The 19,380-nt window shown below is 45.2% G+C and overlaps 1 protein-coding gene across 2 annotated transcripts in view; it reads left to right on the top strand.

Moving 5' to 3' along the window:
• Nucleotides 1-19,380, top strand: part of vps50 (VPS50 EARP/GARPII complex subunit) — a 317,917-nt gene that overhangs the window by 41,047 nt on the left and 257,490 nt on the right. For both annotated transcript variants that reach the window (XM_085988277.1, XM_085988278.1), the window contains exons 3-4: nt 8,291-8,413; nt 10,564-10,635. In XM_085988277.1, the coding sequence (XP_085844403.1) occupies nt 8,291-8,413; nt 10,564-10,635 (195 nt within the window). The remainder of the gene's footprint in view (nt 1-8,290; nt 8,414-10,563; nt 10,636-19,380) is intronic.

Here is a 19,380-nt window from a genome sequence, read left to right on the forward strand (position 1 = left end):
ACTTCGATCCCCGGTGGGCGGTGTGCAAGGCCCCTCCGCTAGGGGAGGAAGGCCTGCAATACTGTGGCGTGATATTTCCTCGCAGTGCCCCAAGAGGGAGGCGGGGCACTTCCAGTAGTGCCCCACTTCCCTCTTGGGCGCTACCACTCAATTTCGGCCACGGGGGTGCTAATTTTTCTGGGGTGTTAAAAGTAGTGCCCCGGTGAAATTAACGCCCCAAAGGGGGCGCGGCTCAGTTTTTCCCCCATAAAGTGTAAGTGGTTTGCTAGGGAAAAAGTTGGGCCTATTAAGAGCCCAAAGGGAAATCTTCATGTAGAGGCAAAAGTATTAAATGAGTACTTTGCATCTGTCTTCACAAAGGAAGCAGGTGTGGTGAATGTTACACTAAAAGAGGAGAGGGAAGTTATGGACAGGATAATAATAGATAGAGAAGACATACTAAAAAGTAGCATTTCTGAAAGTTGGTAAGTCACCTGGTCTGGATGGAATGCATCCTAGGTTGCTGAACGAAACAAAGGTAGAAATAGCCGAGGCATTGGTCCCAATCTTTCAATCCTCATTAGATACAGGAGTAGTGCCGGAGGACCGGAGGGTTGCTAATGCTGTACCACTATTCAAGAAAGGGGAGCGGGTTAAATGGGGAACTACAGGCCAGTCAGCCTAACATTGGTGGTGGGGAAGTTATTGGAAATCATTATCGGGGACAAAATAAACTTTCATTTGGAAAGGCATAGGTTAATCAAGGAGAGCCAGCATGGATTTATTAAAGGTAAATCATGTTTGACTAACTTTATTGAATTCTTTGAGGTAACAGAGAAGGTTGATCAAAATAGTGGAGTAGGTGTTGAATATATGAACGTTCGGAAGGCATTTGACAAAGTGCCATAGAGGAGGCTTATTAAGAAGATGAAAGCGCATGGAATTAAGGGAAAAGTGGTGGTATGGATACAAAATTGGCTCAGTGACACGAAGCAAAGGGTGGTGGTGGATACATGTTTTTCAGACTGGGAGGGGGTTTGCAGTGGTGTTCCCCAAGGGTCATTTTTGGGTCCATAACTTTTTGCAGTTTTTATAAAAGACCTAGACTCGGGTGTAGGGAGAAGCATTATAAAGTTTGCAGACGATACAAAACTTGGCAAAGTAGTAGATCGTGATGAGGATAGTGAAATGGACAGAAGCATGGTAGATGGAGTTCAATACAGAAAAGTGTGAGGTGATGCACTTTGGAAGGACTAATATGGAAAGACAGTATTGTGGTGTATGTGCCTTTAAGAGCCCCCTGTGTACTGTAATGCCGGTAATGGCCACTCGGGCTATATAAGCCTGTATATTGTCTTGTATCTGTTAGTTCACCTCCAGACTTTGTTCAGTAAACACCTGTGAAACCGACTCCTGCCTTCCGTGTCTCTATTAACACACGGATACAACAGTGGCGACGAAGTGGAAACGGACTTACCTGCAATTCGGCAGCACCTCAAGAAGATCGATTCCTCAGACGAAAGTCAAAGAAAAGCAAGAAAAAGAAAAAAAAAAACCTGTGGTTTCACCAGCTAGCCGAGCTGGTGGCAGGTACTGCAATAATCCTTCCTGGGCGGCAGGTTGGGGCTCCATCGGCTGGCTCTGCAGCGGGGCCGAGCAGCGAAGGCGGAGGCAAACACAGACAGAGGGAGGGAGCACTCGGGAGACGGTCGGCGCTGCAAAGCAGGTCGGCGTTCGGACAAGCAGAGGGAGGGAAAAGTCCCAGAGAGTCCGGCGGGAACGAGTCTCCACCTGTAAATAAAAACTGCGGAAAACAGCGTTGTCAGCAGCAGCAGCGGCGGGAAAGCGCGCGAGGCGCCATTTTTTTCCCCAAGATACCTAAGGCTGGCAATATTAATGCTTTCGATAACGAGATAGAGAATTGGACCACATGTGGAAAGCGTAGAGAAATATTGCACAGCGAATGAAATAAAAGATGATAAGGCATCGGTACTTCTAAATCTAATGGGCGCAAGGACATACGGGCTGTTACGAAACTTAATCACTCCAGCCAAACCGATGGACAAGAATTTTAAGGAGATTGTTGATACCCTACACTGCCAATTCGGGACAGGACTGGCAGATTCTCTGCGAGACAAATTCGTCTGCGGTCTCCTAAGTGAAGGAACACAAAAAAAGCTACTTTCTGAGAAAGATTTGACACTGGACAAGACTTTCAGTGTGGCTGTATCATACGAAGCAGCAGCAAGAGGAGCTGCAAAGATACAGCAAAAGCCACAGGACTTCGGCACCCATGAAATGACACGGGGTTTCGAGAGATGTTATCGCTGCGGCAGATCCACCCATGACCAGAGGGACTGCTGGTTCAAGGACAAAGCATGCAGGCAATGCGGAAAGATGGGACACATTGCATGTGTATGCCGATCTGGAAACAAAAAATCCACTGACAGAAAAAAAATCAATAAATAAAAGTACTAAAAGGTACGAATGATGACGGACAGTAGCTCCGAAGACCAGAAGAGCGATAGCGACTCCGGAAACAAGAGACTAAGCTCTCTCAAATTACATAATGTAATTGCCAAAGAAGATTACCAGACCATTTGGGTTACCCTCACGATAGCGGGGTCCCCAGTTAACATGGAGCTAGATACAGGATCGGCTCTGACCGTCATAAGTAGACGGGATCACGAGCGGCTATTTCCGCATATACCTTTAAAAGACACATCCATTATCTTGAAAACATATATGGGGCAGAAAGTATACCCCAAAGGGAAAATAAAGGTGCCTGTTGCATACAACGGCAAGGAAATACAGAAGTTGTATTTATACGTTCTGCAAGATGGTGGTCCACCGCTGTTGGGACTTGAATGGATCAGGAAGATACGTTTGGACTGGCACTCCATTCAGGCACTGATGGTGGCCAGTAAGAAAAGAAATGATGATGACATCATACCTGAACGATTAAAAGACATCTTGGCCAACGCCAAGGAAGTGTTCCAACAGGAACTAGGAACCTTGAAAGGCGTCACCGCCTCAATAAAGGTGGAAGATGCGGCAATTCCCAAGTTTTTTAAGGCAAGGCCGGTGCCATACGCAATTCGTCCAGCAGTCGAGGCAGAGCTGGAGAATTTGGAAAAGACAGGCGTGTTATCCAAGATAGATTGGAGCGAGTGGGCAACACCCATCGTCCCGGTCATGAAGAAAACGTTTAATGATAAATCTGAAGAACCGAGAAAAATTTGCATCTGTGGGGACTTCAAGGTGACTGTAAACCCAGTCCTTCACACGGTACAGTATCCTCTTCCGAGGATAGAAGATATTTTCGCCTCACTATCCGGAGGGAAATGTTTCACACAAATTGACTTGGCACAGGCATATCTACAGATGGAGGTTGAGGAGGCCTCTAAAAAGTATCTCACAATAAACACACACAAAGGCCTGTACCAGTACAATCGACTGGTTTTCGGAATAGCATCGGCTCCAGCTATCTGGCAAAGAGCTATGGCACAAGTCCTGCAAGGGATTCCTGGGACTCAATGCTACCTAGACGACATCCTTGTAACAGGAGAAAACGACAACGAACACCGTGCCAATTTGGAGAAGGTACTCACTAGGCTGAGAGAACGGGGTCTACGAGCAAACCGCCCCAAGTGCGAATTTTTCCAGAAACAAATATCATATTGTGGCCACATAATTAATGAAGAAGGGTTGCATAAGTCCCCTGAGAAAATTGAAGCGGTCATAAAAGCACCAGCATCTGAAAATGTCTCACAATTAAGGTCGTTCCTGGGATTGATAAATTACTACCATAAATTTTTACCGAACTTGTCAACTGTTCTGCACCCTCTTAACGAACTGCTACAAACGGGAGTAATTTGGGAATGGAGCGAGGACTGTAAACGTGCCTTCCATAAATGTAAAGGCTTGATCACGTCCAAGGAAGTTTTGGCTCATTACAACCCATCACTGCCAATCAGACTGGCGTGCGATGCATCCCCTTATGGCGTAGGAACGGTATTATCAAATAGATTCCCTGATGGCTCAGAATGGCCGATAGCTTTTGCGTCACGCTCATTGAACTCAGCTGAGCGTAACTATGCCCAGATCGACAGGGAAGCACTCAGCCTGGTATGGGGAGTGAAGAAATTCAACCATTACCTACACGGACAAAAATTTACCTTGTTGACTGACCATCAACCCCTCGTCTCCATATTCAACCCTAAAAAGGGTGTTCCCATTATGACAGCACAAAGGCTACAGAGGTGGTCCCTTTTCCTAGGGGCACACCAATATGACATAGAATACAAAGGATCAAAACAGCATGGGAATGCTGACGGTTTATCGCGCCTACCATTGCCAACGGTAGAAGAGGCACCTACAGTAGACCCAGTGGAGATGTTCCACTCAACCATAGTGGAATGTCTACCAGTAACAAATTCTGCCGAAAAGGAAACGAGAAATGACCCAACTCTCTCACGAGTCTACGATTTAACAGTGAAGGGATGGCCAGCACATGGCGAACCACTGTTGCCAGCATTCTCGCAAAGAAGAGAACAGCTGTCAGTGTGCCGAGGAACCTTGATGTGTGGATCCAGAGTGGTGATTCCACCCAAACTCCAGGATAAAGTGCTAAAGGAGCTTCACGAGGGGCATCTGGGTGGAGTGAATATGAAGAGCGTAGCCAGAGCGTTTGTGTGGTGGCCAGGTATCGATGGAGACATCGAAGAAATGACCAAGAGCTGCCTAGGATGCCAGAAGGTCCAAAACGCCCCACCACAAGCCCCACTACATCCATGGGAGTGGCCCTCATCTCCATGGCAAAGGGTACACATCGACTTTGCTGGTCCATTTATGGACTCAATGTTCTTAATCGCGGTTGATGCACACTCCAAGTGGCCGGAGGTAATAAAGATGTCCTCCACCACCACGGAAAAAACCATCACAGTATTAAGGACCATATTTGCCAGGAATGGGCTGCCTGAACAGATCTGTTCTGATAATGGGCCGCAATTTGTGTCCGAAGAATTCAGGAAGTTCTTAAAAACCAATGGGGTTAAGCACTACACGGCTGCCCCATACCATCCCGCCACCAATGGATTGGCTGAAAGGTTTGTCCAGACCTTCAAGAAGGCCATAAAGGCCATGGGTAATGAAGACATAAAACTTCAGCATAAGATAGATAACTTCTTGTTTGCATACAGGAATGCAACACATGGTTACAAACCAAACTCCCGCCATGATGTTCTTCAATAGAAGCCTAAGATGCCGGCTGGATTTGATCAAGCCCAACATCCGAAGGTACGTGGAGAACCGGCAATTTCAAGGCATGAATGAAAGGCCAACTAGAACCTTCCAGATAGGTCAACAAGTTTTGGCCCGGGACTACCGTACCGAGAAATGGCAGCCTGGAACTATTTGCACACGACTGGGACCGCTGATGTATACCGTGGACATTGGAGAAAGCATAATAAGGCGCCATGCTGACCAGATCATAGTCATCCGAAAAGGGACAACCTACACCACAACTCTATACGCCTAATGATGAAGCAGAGATACCCATAGTATCTACCTCCGATCCGGTGATACTGGAACCCGATGAACCCGACACTGGCATTCAAGCCGAATCAGCCTTGCCAAAAGAACCTACTACACCACCAGAAACTACTACACCACCGAGGCGTTATCCGGACCGAGTCAGGAAGCCTCCAGAAAGACTGACTTATAATTGATTAACTGCAGCAATGTGTAGATTATTGCTCTTGTAACATGTTAATTAATGATTACTTAAAATATTATGTACTGGTTGTCTAAAAGGGGAGGAATTGTGGTGTATGTGCCTTTAAGAGCCCCCTGTGTACTGTAATGCCGGTAATGGCCACTCAGGCTATATAAGCCTGTATATTGTCTTGTATCTGTTAGTTCACCTCCAGACTTTGTTCAGTAAACACCTGTGAAACCTACTCCTGCCTTCCGTGTCTATTAACACACGGATGCAACAAGTATGTTATAAATGACATGATTTTGAAAAGTATAGATGAGCAGAGACACCTTGATGTCCATATACACAAATTCTTAAAGGTGGCAGGGTAAGTTGATAAGGTGTTTAAAAAAGCATATGGGTTACTTGGAACAGAGAAGGTTAAGAAGTGACCTAATAGAGGTTTTCAAGTTAGGTTTTGATCGAGTAAATAGGGAAAAAGTATTCCTTCTGGCGAGTGGGTCAATAACTAGAGGTCATAGATTCAAAATCATTGGAAAAAGATCTAGAGGGGAGATGAGATGTTTTCATTGAGTTGTCAGGATCTGGAATGCTCTATCTGAAAAGGTGGTGGAAGCTGATTCCATAAATAATTTTAAAATGGAGTTGGACAGGTACTTGAGGATGAGGATCTTACAGGGTTACCGACAAAAAGCGGGGATGTGGGACTAAGCACGACTGCTCTTTCTAAGAGCTAGCACAGGCACAATGGACCAAATGGCGGCCTCCTGTGCTGTAAGTTTCTATGATTCTATGAAGGCGATGCCTACTAAAGTTAGTGCATGTGACTAAAGTGGCTGCAGCCACACTTGTGGCTCATCAGCGATTTCTATTCAACAACACTGTACAAAAATATGCAGACTGGAAAGGTCCCAGGCTCAGTCATTGGTCGTTGCTGATTTCAGCTGGCTGATGGGAGAGGGGGTGGGGGGAAATCGGTCAGCGTAGTGACTTCTGGTTGTAGTCCGCTAATGACTGCTCTGTAGAGCACCTGTTGGGTGAAGACAGGCTCTTTTGTCTAATTTGTTTAAACAAAAGTACTTTGAATTACTAAAGGTTTGTAAAAATGTATTTAAAAGGATTGCACTTTACTTGACAAATTGGAGTTGAATCATGCACTGATCTTTTTGTTCTACAAAACAATTGTAAGCCTGAATTAATTGATCACTGTCACGAACCCATACCAAATATTTCATGCTTATCGAGCTTGAACAGTAATAGTTTTTAGGATTAATACTGCATTGCAGAATAGGAAACACGCATAAGAAGCTTTGAATTTATTAAAGTAGGAGAAATTTTTGCCGCTGCAAGAAGGGTATTCATGACTTGTTACTTAGACCACTATTAGCACGATGGTGATATTCTCATCATAGTTGAATAGATGCTCTTTATTTATGTCTACTATTCCTATGGTAATGTTGGTTCTGTAGCTATGAGATATGCCTACTGTTTATATTCTACTAAAGCTGATTAGAGTGGCACAGAGGCCACCCTTACCAGAGCTAACTATTGTGAAAACATTCTGAAACCATGAACTAATTGATTCTTATTACAGTAAAATTCAAATTTTATTTGAATTGAAGTCAATGGCCCAGAAATTCGGGTCGGGGGCTTCCCGCGGGTGTAAGCCCCCGACCTGCACTTACCTTGCGCGCCGGCAGTTGAGGTGTAGGGCCCCGTGGAATTCCGCTCCGGGGCCTGGCCCAGCTGCCGGCGCGCTGTGCTTGCGTGTCCCAGGGGCGTAGTTAGTGCGATGCGTCCCCTGGGATCACGTGAGCCATGGGCAGCCAATCGGAGGAGGGAAAAGCCCGTTCATAAGATTGACAGGTAGACCTGTCAAAAACTTATAAATACTACGGGCCCAAAATAGCAGTAAACCTTCAAATACATTTTTTTTTTAAATCACACTTTTTAAATAAACTATAAATTACATTAAATAACTATTTTAAACAATTTAAATTTTTGAAATGTTTTTAAAATATTATAACGGGGCTAAAAATAAACTTACCTTGCTTTAAAGTATTTATTAAAAATAATAAACCTGTGGAAAAAATGTTTTAATTTTAATTAATTGACCACTTACCTTGCAAAAAGCAGGCCTTACGCCTGCTTTTTAAATGTGTAAATCCTGCAGGCTTACCCTCCCGGGAAAACCTGTATAATAAAAAAAAACTAAGTTCAAAGCGCACGCGCAGCCTCCCCTGCGTGCGCATTCGACCTCTGAACATCTTCGTTCAGAGGATCGGAAATGCCGGTTTCCCGCGCATGCGCAGTGCATGCAGGAAACCGGCAATTCCATTCGACCTACGGGTGAGTACCCCGTGCGTACTCACCCGGGGAGAGCCGAATTTCTGGGCCAATAAATCTATAATAATAATTTAGTGTATGCAAAATTTAACTGAGTTAGTTACCTCGATCTGTAATATTGCCAGCAGCAGAATTTAGTTTTGTTCCTTGGCTTGTAAAGGAATAATTCAGACAAGTTCTTGGTGTTACACTTTTATTTCCTTGCACAATGTGTTTTTACATTTTTAATTCCTCATTTTATTTAAGGAAGAACTAAGGGAATTAAGAGAAAATCCCAGTGACCCTCAAGCAGAACAAGAAATAATAAACAGCATTGAAGAAATCTATTTCAGCAATGATTCATTTGATGTTGTGAAGTATGAGCTGGAGGTAACAATAACTTCTTTATTTTTTCTTTTTCAAATGGGCTTCTGTTGAAGGTGCACAAGTGGTTTGTCAGTTGCCCAAGGGATGACAAATTGGGCAATTTTAACCAAACCAGTCTGTCAGGAAACTGATGGGATCAAGCGCAACGCTGGTTTTACACGCCACCTGATTTTACTCTCCATTGAAGTAAAGTTAGGTTAAAATTATCCCCAAAGATTTGAGGGGACGTGGCAGACAAGATTCACTTTCAGACTGACTTAATTTGTCTCAGATGGGGTGCCACCATGATATTAAGGGTGTACTGTTAATTTATATTATATTAATGGTCAACCTATGTACAGCAAACTTTGTTATATCCGGCACCGACGGGACCGAGCTGTTGCCGTCCCATCAAAACTGCCGGACATACCAGCGTTAATGTTGAAGCATACGGAGGTTTTCATCTCCGTATCTGACAACAAACACTGTAGAACATAAGAAGCAGGAGTAGGCCATACGGCCCCTCGGGCCTGCTCCGCCATTCAATAGGATCATGGCTGATCCGAATCTAGACTCACGTTCACTTCCCTGCCCTCTCCCCGTCACCCCTAATTCCCTTATCTGCTAGGAAACTGTCTATCTCCATTTTAAATTTATTTAATGTTGCAGCTTCCACAGCTCTCTGAGGTAGCAAATTCCATAGATTTACTACCCTCTGAGTGAAGAAGTTTCTCCTCATCTCAGTTTTGAAAGGGCAGCCCCTTATTCTAAGATTATGCCCCCTAGTTCTAGTCTCCCCCATCAGTGGAAACATCCTCCCCGCATCCACCCGATCAAGCCCCCTCACAATCTTGTATGTTTCGATAAGATCGCCTCTCATTCTTCTGAACTCCAATGCGTAGAGTCCCAACCTACTCAACCTTTCCTCATACGTCAACCCCCTCATCTCCGGAATCAACCGAGTGAACCTTCTCTGAACCGCCTCGAGAGCAAGTATATCTTTTCTTAAATATGGAAACCAAAACTGCATGCCGTATTCCAGGTGTGGCCTCACCAATACCCTGTATAACTGAAGCAAGACTTCCCTGTTTTTACACTCCATCCCCCTTGCAATAAAAGCCAAGATTCCATTGGCCTTCCTGATCACCTGCTGCACCTGCATACTAACTTTTTGTGTTTCATGCACCAGGACCCCCAGATCCCTTTGTACTGTAGCACTTTGCAGTTTCTTTCCATTTAGATAATAACTTGCTCTTGGATTTTTTCTGCCAAAGTGAATAACCTCTCACTTTCCAACATTATATTGCATCTGCCAAATCTCTGCCCACTCACTTAGCCTGTCTATGTCCTTCTGCAGGTTTTTTATGTCCTCCTCACTCACTGCTTTCCCTCCCATCTTTGTATCATCGGCAAACTTGGATATGTTGCACTCGGTCCCTTCCTCCAAATCGTTAATATAGATTGTAAAGAGTTGGGGTCCCAGCACTGACCCCTGCGGAACACCACTGGTTATTGATTGCCAGCCCGAGAACGAACCATTTATCCCAACTCAGCTTCTGAACAGTCGGCCCGTACCTTGGCAGCGTCTCTGTAGCTTAGCAACAGCTTCAGAGAGACTTTCCAGAGCCCGACTGTTGGAAAAAAAAGCCACGAGAAGAAAAAAAACCTAACAAAACGGCTCCTGATTTCTGCCGGTAGATCGAGGTTTCCGGACATACAACCTCCGGATAAACCAAAGTCTCCTGTATTATCTTTGTGAAGGCTAGATTGATAGATTAGCTAATTGCAGTCAATGCAAAATCTCATTAGTTTAACAGTATCTTTGTTACTTAAGCTGAATAAGAATGTGATGAGGGGGTGAAGAGATGAACTGTAGTATGCTTCAGTTTGCTGATAGTTCAAGTATTTGCTAAGACTTCTAGGAGCCTAATCCTGCACTACAAACAGAAAAAACAAAATGATACTGTTAATGTTGCACTGAATCCCCATAAAATTAATTGTGCTGTGAATGAATTAATTTTTGAAAATAATCTACAGCACGACAAGATTGTTACAGCAAGTATACCGATTATCTTCAAGTGTGTTATTTTCCTAATGGAATGAACATTTGTTAATTAATTAATATATTTACTTTGGCTGGTGATTTGATTCGCTGATTTCTTGTTTGTACACAGCAACTCCCCTCTGTTCTCAACCTCCAAGAACTAGAAGAATACAGAGATAAACTGAAACAGCAGCAAGCTGCTGTAAGTATATGTTTTATTACTTATTAGTAGAAAACCAAGGGGAGTGGCCAAGGCACATCATGTAGGCACCACCTTGGTCTGTGACATACTTATCCTCTGAGGACACACAATATTCTACCAAAATGAAAGCTTGGAAGTTATGAGATGGTAGTTTAAAAAAATTCCCATTTAGAGCCATGCTACCTTATTGAGCCAGTCTATCCACCTGGCATTGTATATTGTTGGCATGGCTAATTTTCCTGCAGCAAATATGATTAGAGGGTCAGAGTGGCTTTTATTACTTGTTAACTTAAGTTTTTTTTTGTATATAGGAATTTAATGCTGAAGTCAACACATTGAAACTATATTGTTTAGCAATAAGCTTTTGCTTTTGGACGTGGTAGGCTCAATTTTAAGGATTTTACTTCTATAGTTTAAAAACTTGGTATATTAACAAAAGTTTTATTCTGACCAATGGAAGGCACTTAGAAACTTAGCGATTTTTATTTTTTAATTTTTTTAATTTTTTTAACCCCGACAAATTATTAAGTTGTGATCTGCAGTCTACAGTACCAATTAAACTTTGAGTCCTGCTGGTCTGGACTAATATATCACCCACTTGACTGTGTTGAAATTAAATCAAAAATGCTGGATATACACAGCAGATCAGTCAGTATCTCTGGGGTGCAATGACAGGTTCTGAAGTACCCTTCATCAGAACTGAGGAATTAAAGATCAACAGGTATTTCTGTAAGATTGGACAAACTAGAGAGAAAAAGGAGGGAGAATTAACAGATAATCCAATCACAGCGAGGGAGTCAATTGATTGAAGGAAAGATCATCAGTGAGGAGATGGAAAGACATTAAAAGATAAAAGAATGTGCAAATAGTTGGGGGGGGCGGTGGTGAAAAGACATGAAAGAGGCACACATACAAAAAGACAAGGACATGGGAAATAGAGAAACAGCAAAAAAAAACACTGCAAATGCAGTGGTCTGAAATTAGAACAGAAGAATTTGGTAAAATATAATGGGTACCCAGTTCCATAAGAGGAAAAAAAGTTAGTATCATGGGCCCAGAGCCATTCTCCCTTTGGGAGTACAGGAAACTCTTTTTTTATCCAGCACTGACGGGACCGGCGTGGTGCTGGTTGATCAAAAAGTCCGGATTACAGAGAGGTATACTTGCCAAGGTACGAGAGCCCTATACACGGCCACAGGTGCAGGAGCCCCGTTTACACCGGTTACACGGCACTTGTGCAGGAGTCCCGGTTACACGGCCACAGATCCAGGAGTCCCTGTTGCACGGCCACAGGTGCAGGAACCCCGGTTACATGGCCACAGATCCAGGAACCCTGGTTACACGGCCACTAATATATAGTAAAACTTACCTGAACCTACTCCTGAATTTTGCCGGCTAAGAGAGATTTCCGGATATTTAGGTGCTGGTTAAAAGAGAGTTTCCTGTACTACATTCTGATGGAGGGACTCCACCCCAAACATCACCTTGCTATCTATTCTCCCCACCCACAGAATCTACAGTGCAGATAGAGGCCATTTCGGCCCATCGAGCCTGCACCGACACATATCCCACCCTATCCCCGTAACCCCACGTATTTAATCCCCTAACACTAAGGGTCAATTTATCATAGCCAAATCAACCTAACCTGCACATCTTTGGACTGTGGGAGGAAACCGGAGCACCCGGAGGAAACCCACGCAGACACAGGGAGAATGTGCAAACTCCACACAGACAGTTGCCCGAGGCCAGATTTGAACCCGGGTCCCTGGCGCTGTGAGGCAACAGTGCTAACCACCGTGCCCCCCCCTGGTCACTGACCATCCCATCCCACAACACCAGCACTCCTGCTGTAAAGAAAATAGAGGCTATAAATTAAGGTCTGAAGTTATGAAAAAGCATTACAAAATGCTGCAATACAGAGGGATCTGGGAGGTCCTTGTACATGAAGCACAAAAAGTTAGCATGCAGGTACAGCAAATAATTAGGAAGGGAAATGGAATGTTGGCCTTTATTACAAGAGGGTTGGAGTATCAAAGTAGGGAAGTCTTGCTACAACTGTACAGGGTGCTGGTGAGACCACACCTGGAATACTGCGTGCAGTTTTGGCCTCCTTATTTTAGGAGGGATATACTTGCATTGGAGGCAGTTCAGGGAAGGTTCACTAGGTTGATTCCTGAGAGGAATGGGTTGTCTTATGAAGAAAGGTTGAACAGGTTGGGCCTATACTCATTGGAGTTTAGAAGAATGAGAGGTGATCTTATATTGAAATATATAAGATGCTGAGGGGGCTTGACAAGTAGATGCAGAGAGGATGTTTCCCCTCGTGGGGGAATCTAGAACTAGGGGGCATAGTTTCAGAATAAGGGGCCGCCCATTTAATATGGAGATGAGGAGGAATTTCTTCTGAGGGTTGTGAATCTGTAGAATTCTCTACCCCAGAGAGCTGTGGAGGCTGGGTCATTGAATATATTTAAGGTGGAGGTAGACAGATTTTTGAACGATAAGGGAGTCAAGGGTTATGGGGAGCGGGCAGGAAAGTGGAGTTGAGGCCAAGATCAGATCAGCCATGATTTTATTGAATGGCGGAGCAGGCTCGAGGGGCCAAATGGCCGACTCCTATTTCTTAGGTTCTTATGTTCCTGAAAATTACATTCGACCTAATTGTCCTTGTGCAATCGTATCCAATCTTCACACTGAGGACACCCTCCAGCGTGTTGTGTTGCACTACCACCGTGCTAAATGGGATAGATTCAAGACAGATCTAGCAGCTCAAAACTGGGCATCCATGAGCTGTACACCAGCAGCAGCAGAATTGTATTCCACCACAATCTGTAACCTCATGGCCTGACATATCCCTCACTCTACCATCACCATCAAGCTAGGGGATCAACACTGGTTCAATGAGGATTGTAGAAGAGCATGCCTTGAGCAGCACCAGGCGTACCTAAACATGAGGTACCAACCTGGGGAAGTTGCAACACAGGACCACGTGCATTTTAAACAGCAGAAGCATCATGCTATGAACAGAGCTAAGCAATCCCACAATCAACGGATCACATCAAAGCTCTGCAGTCCTACCACATCCAGTCGTGAATGGTAGTGGACAATTAAACTAGTAACTGGAGGAGGAGGAGGCTCCATGAATGGCGAAGCCCAGCATGCAAGTTCAGAAGACGAGGCTTAAGCGTTTACAACCATCTTCAGCCAGAAGTGCCATATCGGCCTCCACCTGAGGTCCTCACCATCACACAAGCTAGTCTTAAGCCAATTCGATTCACTCCACGTGATATCAAGAAACGGCTGAGCACACTTCATCATACAGCAAAGGCTATGGGCCCCGACAACATCCCGGCTGTCATACTGAAGACTTGTACTCCAGAACTAGCCGCGCCTCTAGGCAAGCTGTTGCAGTACAGCTACCACACTGGCAATTACCCGACAATGTGGAAAACTGCGCAGATGTGTCCTGTCCACAAAAAATAGAACAAATCCAATCCGGCCAATTACCGCCCCATCAGTCTACTCTCGATCATCAGCAAAGTGATGGAAGGTGCTGTTGACAGTGCTTTCAAGTGGCATTTACTCACCAATAACCTGCTCACCGATGCTCAGTTTGGGTTCCGCCAGGATAACTCGGCTCCAGACCTCATTACCGCCTTGGTCCACACATGTACAAAAGAGCTGAATTCCACAGGTGAGGTGAGATCTGACATCAAGGCAGCATTTGAACAAGTGTGGCATCAAGGAGCCCTAGTAAACATGAAGTCAATGGGAATCGGGGAAAACTCTCCACTGGCTGGAGTCATACTTAACACAAAAGAAGATTGTTGTGGTTGTTGGTCAATCATCTCAGCCCCATGACATCGCTGCAGGAGTTCCTCAGGGCAGTGTCCTAGACCCAACCATCTTCAGTTACTTCATCAATGACCTTCCCTCCATCATAAGGTCAGACGTGGGGATGTTCGCTGATGATTGCACTGTGTTCAGTTCTATTCGCAACTGCTCAGAAAATGAAGCAGTCCATGCCCACGTACAGCAAGACCTGGACGATAATCGGGCTTGGGCTGTTAAGTGGCAAGTAACATTTGCGCCACACAAGTGCCAGGCAATGATCATCTCCAACAAGCGAGAGTCTATCCACCTCTCGTTAATATTCAACGGCATTACCATCGCCGTATCCCCCACCATCAACATCCTGTAGGTCACCATTGACCAGAAACTTAACTGGACCAGCCACACACATACTGTGGCAACAAGAGTGGGTCAGAGGCTGGGTATTCTGCAGCCAGTGTCTCACCTCCTGACTCCCCATGCCTGGATGAGTGCAGCTCCAACAACACTCAAGAAGCTCGACACCATCCAGTAGAAAGCAGCCCACTTGATTGGCACCCCATCCACTACCTTCAACATCCACTACCTTCAACATACACTCCCTCCACCCCCTAGCGCACCGTGGCTGCAGTGTGTACCATCTACAAGATGCACTGCAGCAACTCGCCACGGCTTCTTCGGCAGCACCTCCTAAACCTGCGACTTCTACCACCTAAAAGGACAAGGGCAGCAGGCGCATGGGAACACCATCACACCTGAAAGTTCCTCTCCAAGTTACACACCATCCTGACTTGAAAATATATCGCTGTTCCTTCATCGTCGCAGGGTCAAAATCCTGGAACACTCCCTAGCAGCACTGTGGGAGTACCTGCACTGCAAGGACTGCAGCGGTTCAAGAAGGCGGCTCACCACCACCTCGAGTAACTAGGGATGGGCAATAAATGCTGGCCTTGCCAACGACGGCCACATTCTGTGAATGAACAATATAATTGTAACAATATAAGAAACCAAAGACAGGTCAAATTGAGAATGCAAGGAAGAGTTCAATTGGTGAACCACAGGGAAGTGAGCATCACACTTGCGGACAGGATACAGGTGCTCAGCAAAGGGGTCACCTAATCTGTGGGTAAACAGGTGTTTGACAAAGTGGTCACCTAATATGTATTGAACTTCGTTGTCATCACAAGTCTGAATTGTAAACTTACTGAATTGTGTGTTTTTTTTCATAAGTTACAAATGGTTTGAAAGTAAAGTCTTTAGTTGGTTTTACAAGGATTTTGTTGTAGACTAGGGTATCTGAACATAGGCTGGGGCATCAATATATGTTTTGGGAAATGAGGAACAATTCATAAATTGCAATCAGATAATCGATATTGGTGATAAAGGAAATTTGTTGAATTGGGATACTCCATCATCTACCAGTGTGTGAGAGCTAACATAAAATAAGGCCTTGTTACCTGATCAGTCATTGTTAGATCAAAGACAATATCTTGTGCAACATCCCAACTTGGTCATCTTATGTTTTTATTTGTGGTAGTTATAACCAGGAAATGGTACTGTAAAGGAACATTTTTTAAATTTATAATGTAATTTCAGCTTGTATCACTGAGGTAATTTGAAACGAAGTTAATAAAAGTAATTATTGTGTGGCGGAGCCACCAAAGGACTCAGATCGTTTGTACATAATTCCTTTAACATGTTAGCTACAGTCTGAGTCTGTATCTTTATTTATGCTGTTTAACTGTACAGAGTGTGGTTGCTTTAACAGCGCGGCTAAAACGTGATGACGTCACGCCATTCATCACGTGATCCCCCACTGGCGGGAAAATGTCATGACGTCAGCCACAGGACTGCAGGGGCAGTCCTCGTGGGGCCTCCAGAGAGCAGACCTACATTCGATGTTATCCTGCAGTTTCTTGTTAAATCCTGTTTGTTTCATTAAAGTTCATTTTGTTTGATCGCCTGAGTAGAACTCAGTCTTTTAGTTAGGAACCCACGTTCCTACAATAGAAAAGAATTTTAAATTGTTAATATTAAGGTCCTGTATATTAGCTCAGTGAGTAATGCACTGAGAGATGTGATATTGGGCCATATATGCTAGGAAGCCCCCGGTTCTGTTCTTGGTCTGTGCTAAGTAGCTAAACTCAGCTGCATTAGTAATGGGGATGCTACAACTGGCCTAGGCTTAAGCTGGGAAATCTTTGTTTCCTCTCCTGATTACTCTCCAGTGACTGTCTGGTGGGCTTAACTGTAATGGCCCTGTGGTTGAAAAGCCCACTGACGCACTTCTTCTAGAGTCCCACTTGGAGAATGACTGCTTGGCTGAGGTATGGAGGGCTGCTGCCTGTGGAACTGCATCCCACTCGGAGATTGGCGAACTGACCTCTACCTAGCGGAAGCTGAACGCCAGCTCTCCGACACCTCCTACCTCCACCTGGACCATGCCCCCAGTACCGAACATCAAACCAGTGTTTCCAAGACTGTCACTGACCTCATCTCCTCTGGAGATCTTCCCCCCGCGGCCACCAACCTCATAGTTCCCCAACCCCTCACAGCCCGCTTCTACCTCCTTCCCAAGATCCACAAACAGGACTGCCCTGGTAGACCCATCGTTTCAGCCTGTTCTTGCCCCACAGAACTTATCTCTTCCTATCTCGACTCTATCTTTTCTCCCCTTGTCCAGTCTCTTCCCACCTACATCCGCGACTCTTCCGACGCCCTCCGCCACTTTAACAGTTTCCAGTTTCCTGGCCCCAACTGCTTCCTTTTCACCATGGACGTACAATCCTTTTACACCTCCATCCCCCACCAGAATGGCCTGAGGGCACTCCGCTTCTTCCTTGAACAGAGGCTCGACCAGTCCCCATCCACCACTACCCTCCTCCGCCTGGCTGAACTTGTTCTCACATTGAACAACTTCTCCTTTGACTCCACTCATTTCCTCCAAATCAAAGGTGTTGCTATGGGTACCTGCATGGGTCCTAGCTATGCCTGCCTTTTCGTGGGCTATGTGGAACACTCTTTGTTCCAGTCCTACTCGGGTCCCCTCCCTCACCTCTTTTTCCGATACATTGCTGACTGTATCAGTGCCGTTTCCTGCTCTCGCCCTGAACTAGACAATTTCAGTCAGTTTACCTCCAATTTCCACCCTTCCCTCACCTTCACATGGTCCATCTCTGACTCTTCCCTTCCCTTCCTCGACTTCTCCATCTCTGGGGGTAGGTTATTGACCAACATTCACTACAAGCCCACTGACTCCCACAGCTACCTGGACTACACTTCCTCCCACCCTGCCTCCTGTAAGGACTCTATTCCATTCTCCCAGTTTCTCCGTCTCCGCTGCATCTGCTCCGACGATGCCACCTTCCACACCAGTGCTTCTGACATGTCTTCCTTTTTCCTCAACCGAAGATTCCCCTCTACCGTGGTTGACACGGCCCTCGACTGTGTCCGTTCTATCTCCCACACTTCTGCCCTCACCCCTGCCCCTCCCTCCCAGAACCACGATAGGGTTCCCCTTGTCCTCACCTTTCACCCCACCAGCCTCCACATTCGACGGATCATCCTCCGCCATTTCCGTCACCTCCAGCGTGATCCCACCACCAAACGCATCTTCCCCTCCCCTTTCAGCATTCCGTAGGGACCGCTCCCTCCGAGAGACCCTAGTCCACTCCTCTATCACCCCCAGCACCCCTTGCCCTTCGCCTGGCACCTTCCCGTGCAAGCGCAGGAGGTGTAACACCTGCCACTATACCTCGTCCCTTCCCATTGTCCAGGGCCCCAAACACCCCTTCCAGGTGAAACAACGATTTACTTGTACTTCTTGCAATCTAGTATACTGTATTCGCTGCTCACTATGTGGTCTCCTCTACATTGGGGAGACCAAACGCAGATTGGGTGACTGCTTTGCGGAACACCTCCGTTCAGTCCGTAAGGGTGACCCCGAGCTTCTGGTTGCCTGTCATTTTAATTCACCGCCCCATTCTCACACGGAAGCTCACCGTAAACTCGAGGAACAGCATCTCATCTTCCGATTAGGCACTTTACAGGCTTCCGGACTCGATATCGAGTTCAACAATTTCAGATCATAACCTCTGCCCCTATTACATTTTTACTTTTTGTTTTGGCCTTGTTCTCCCCCCACCCCTTTTTTTTTCTCTCTCCCACATGGCAGCTGTCTCCCATTCTGCCAGCGCATTTCACACCTAATCTAGAGCCGTCTTTTGTCTCCACTAGTCCTATCACCATCTCGTCTCGTTTTGAATACCTCTTAATGTCTCCTCTTTTGTTCTCTCCCAGCCCGGCCTCTTAATCTATTTCATTTCCTGTGCTTCTTTAGTCTTGACAAAGGGTTTTCACCCGAAACGTTGACTCTATTTTCTCTCCACGGATGTTGCCTGGCCTGCTGAGTTTTTCCAGCATTTTCTGTTGCTATTTCAGATTTCCAGCATCTGCAGTATTTTGCTATCGTCTCACTCAGAGATGCTGTGTTCAGGAGAAAAAAAAAGTTGCATATGTTAAGGTGTTCAGTATATTTTTTCTAGCTTTCTTTAAACTAGAGGAAAAGGCTCGTAAGAATGCTTTCAAAACAAAATACTTTTTAAATATCATAAATAAACCAAAGGCATCTTGGCTTGTTTCAGTTGCCTATTTGTCTTCCCTCAAGACCGGTTCTGAGTTAGATTTTGTACTTGGAGCTTCTCTGGTGTTTATGAAGGCTTGCATGCATATTGGACTGGCCTGCATAACTTATTTGGGAGTCAGTGCTCTGTATGAAAGATGACTGTAAAAGGGATATAGCCTGGAATTTTGCCTGTGTCTGTATTTTATGGTAAACCTTTCTGTTTAGTGCAGGGACCAAACCGATTTTCTGTTTATATACTGTGTTCATTCTATTAACATCAGTGACTCCAA

Source organism: Somniosus microcephalus, chromosome 5 (assembly GCF_052327205.1).
Source record: "Somniosus microcephalus isolate GS21.2 chromosome 5, FLI_Smic_1.0, whole genome shotgun sequence".
Taxonomy (NCBI): domain Eukaryota; kingdom Metazoa; phylum Chordata; class Chondrichthyes; order Squaliformes; family Somniosidae; genus Somniosus; species Somniosus microcephalus.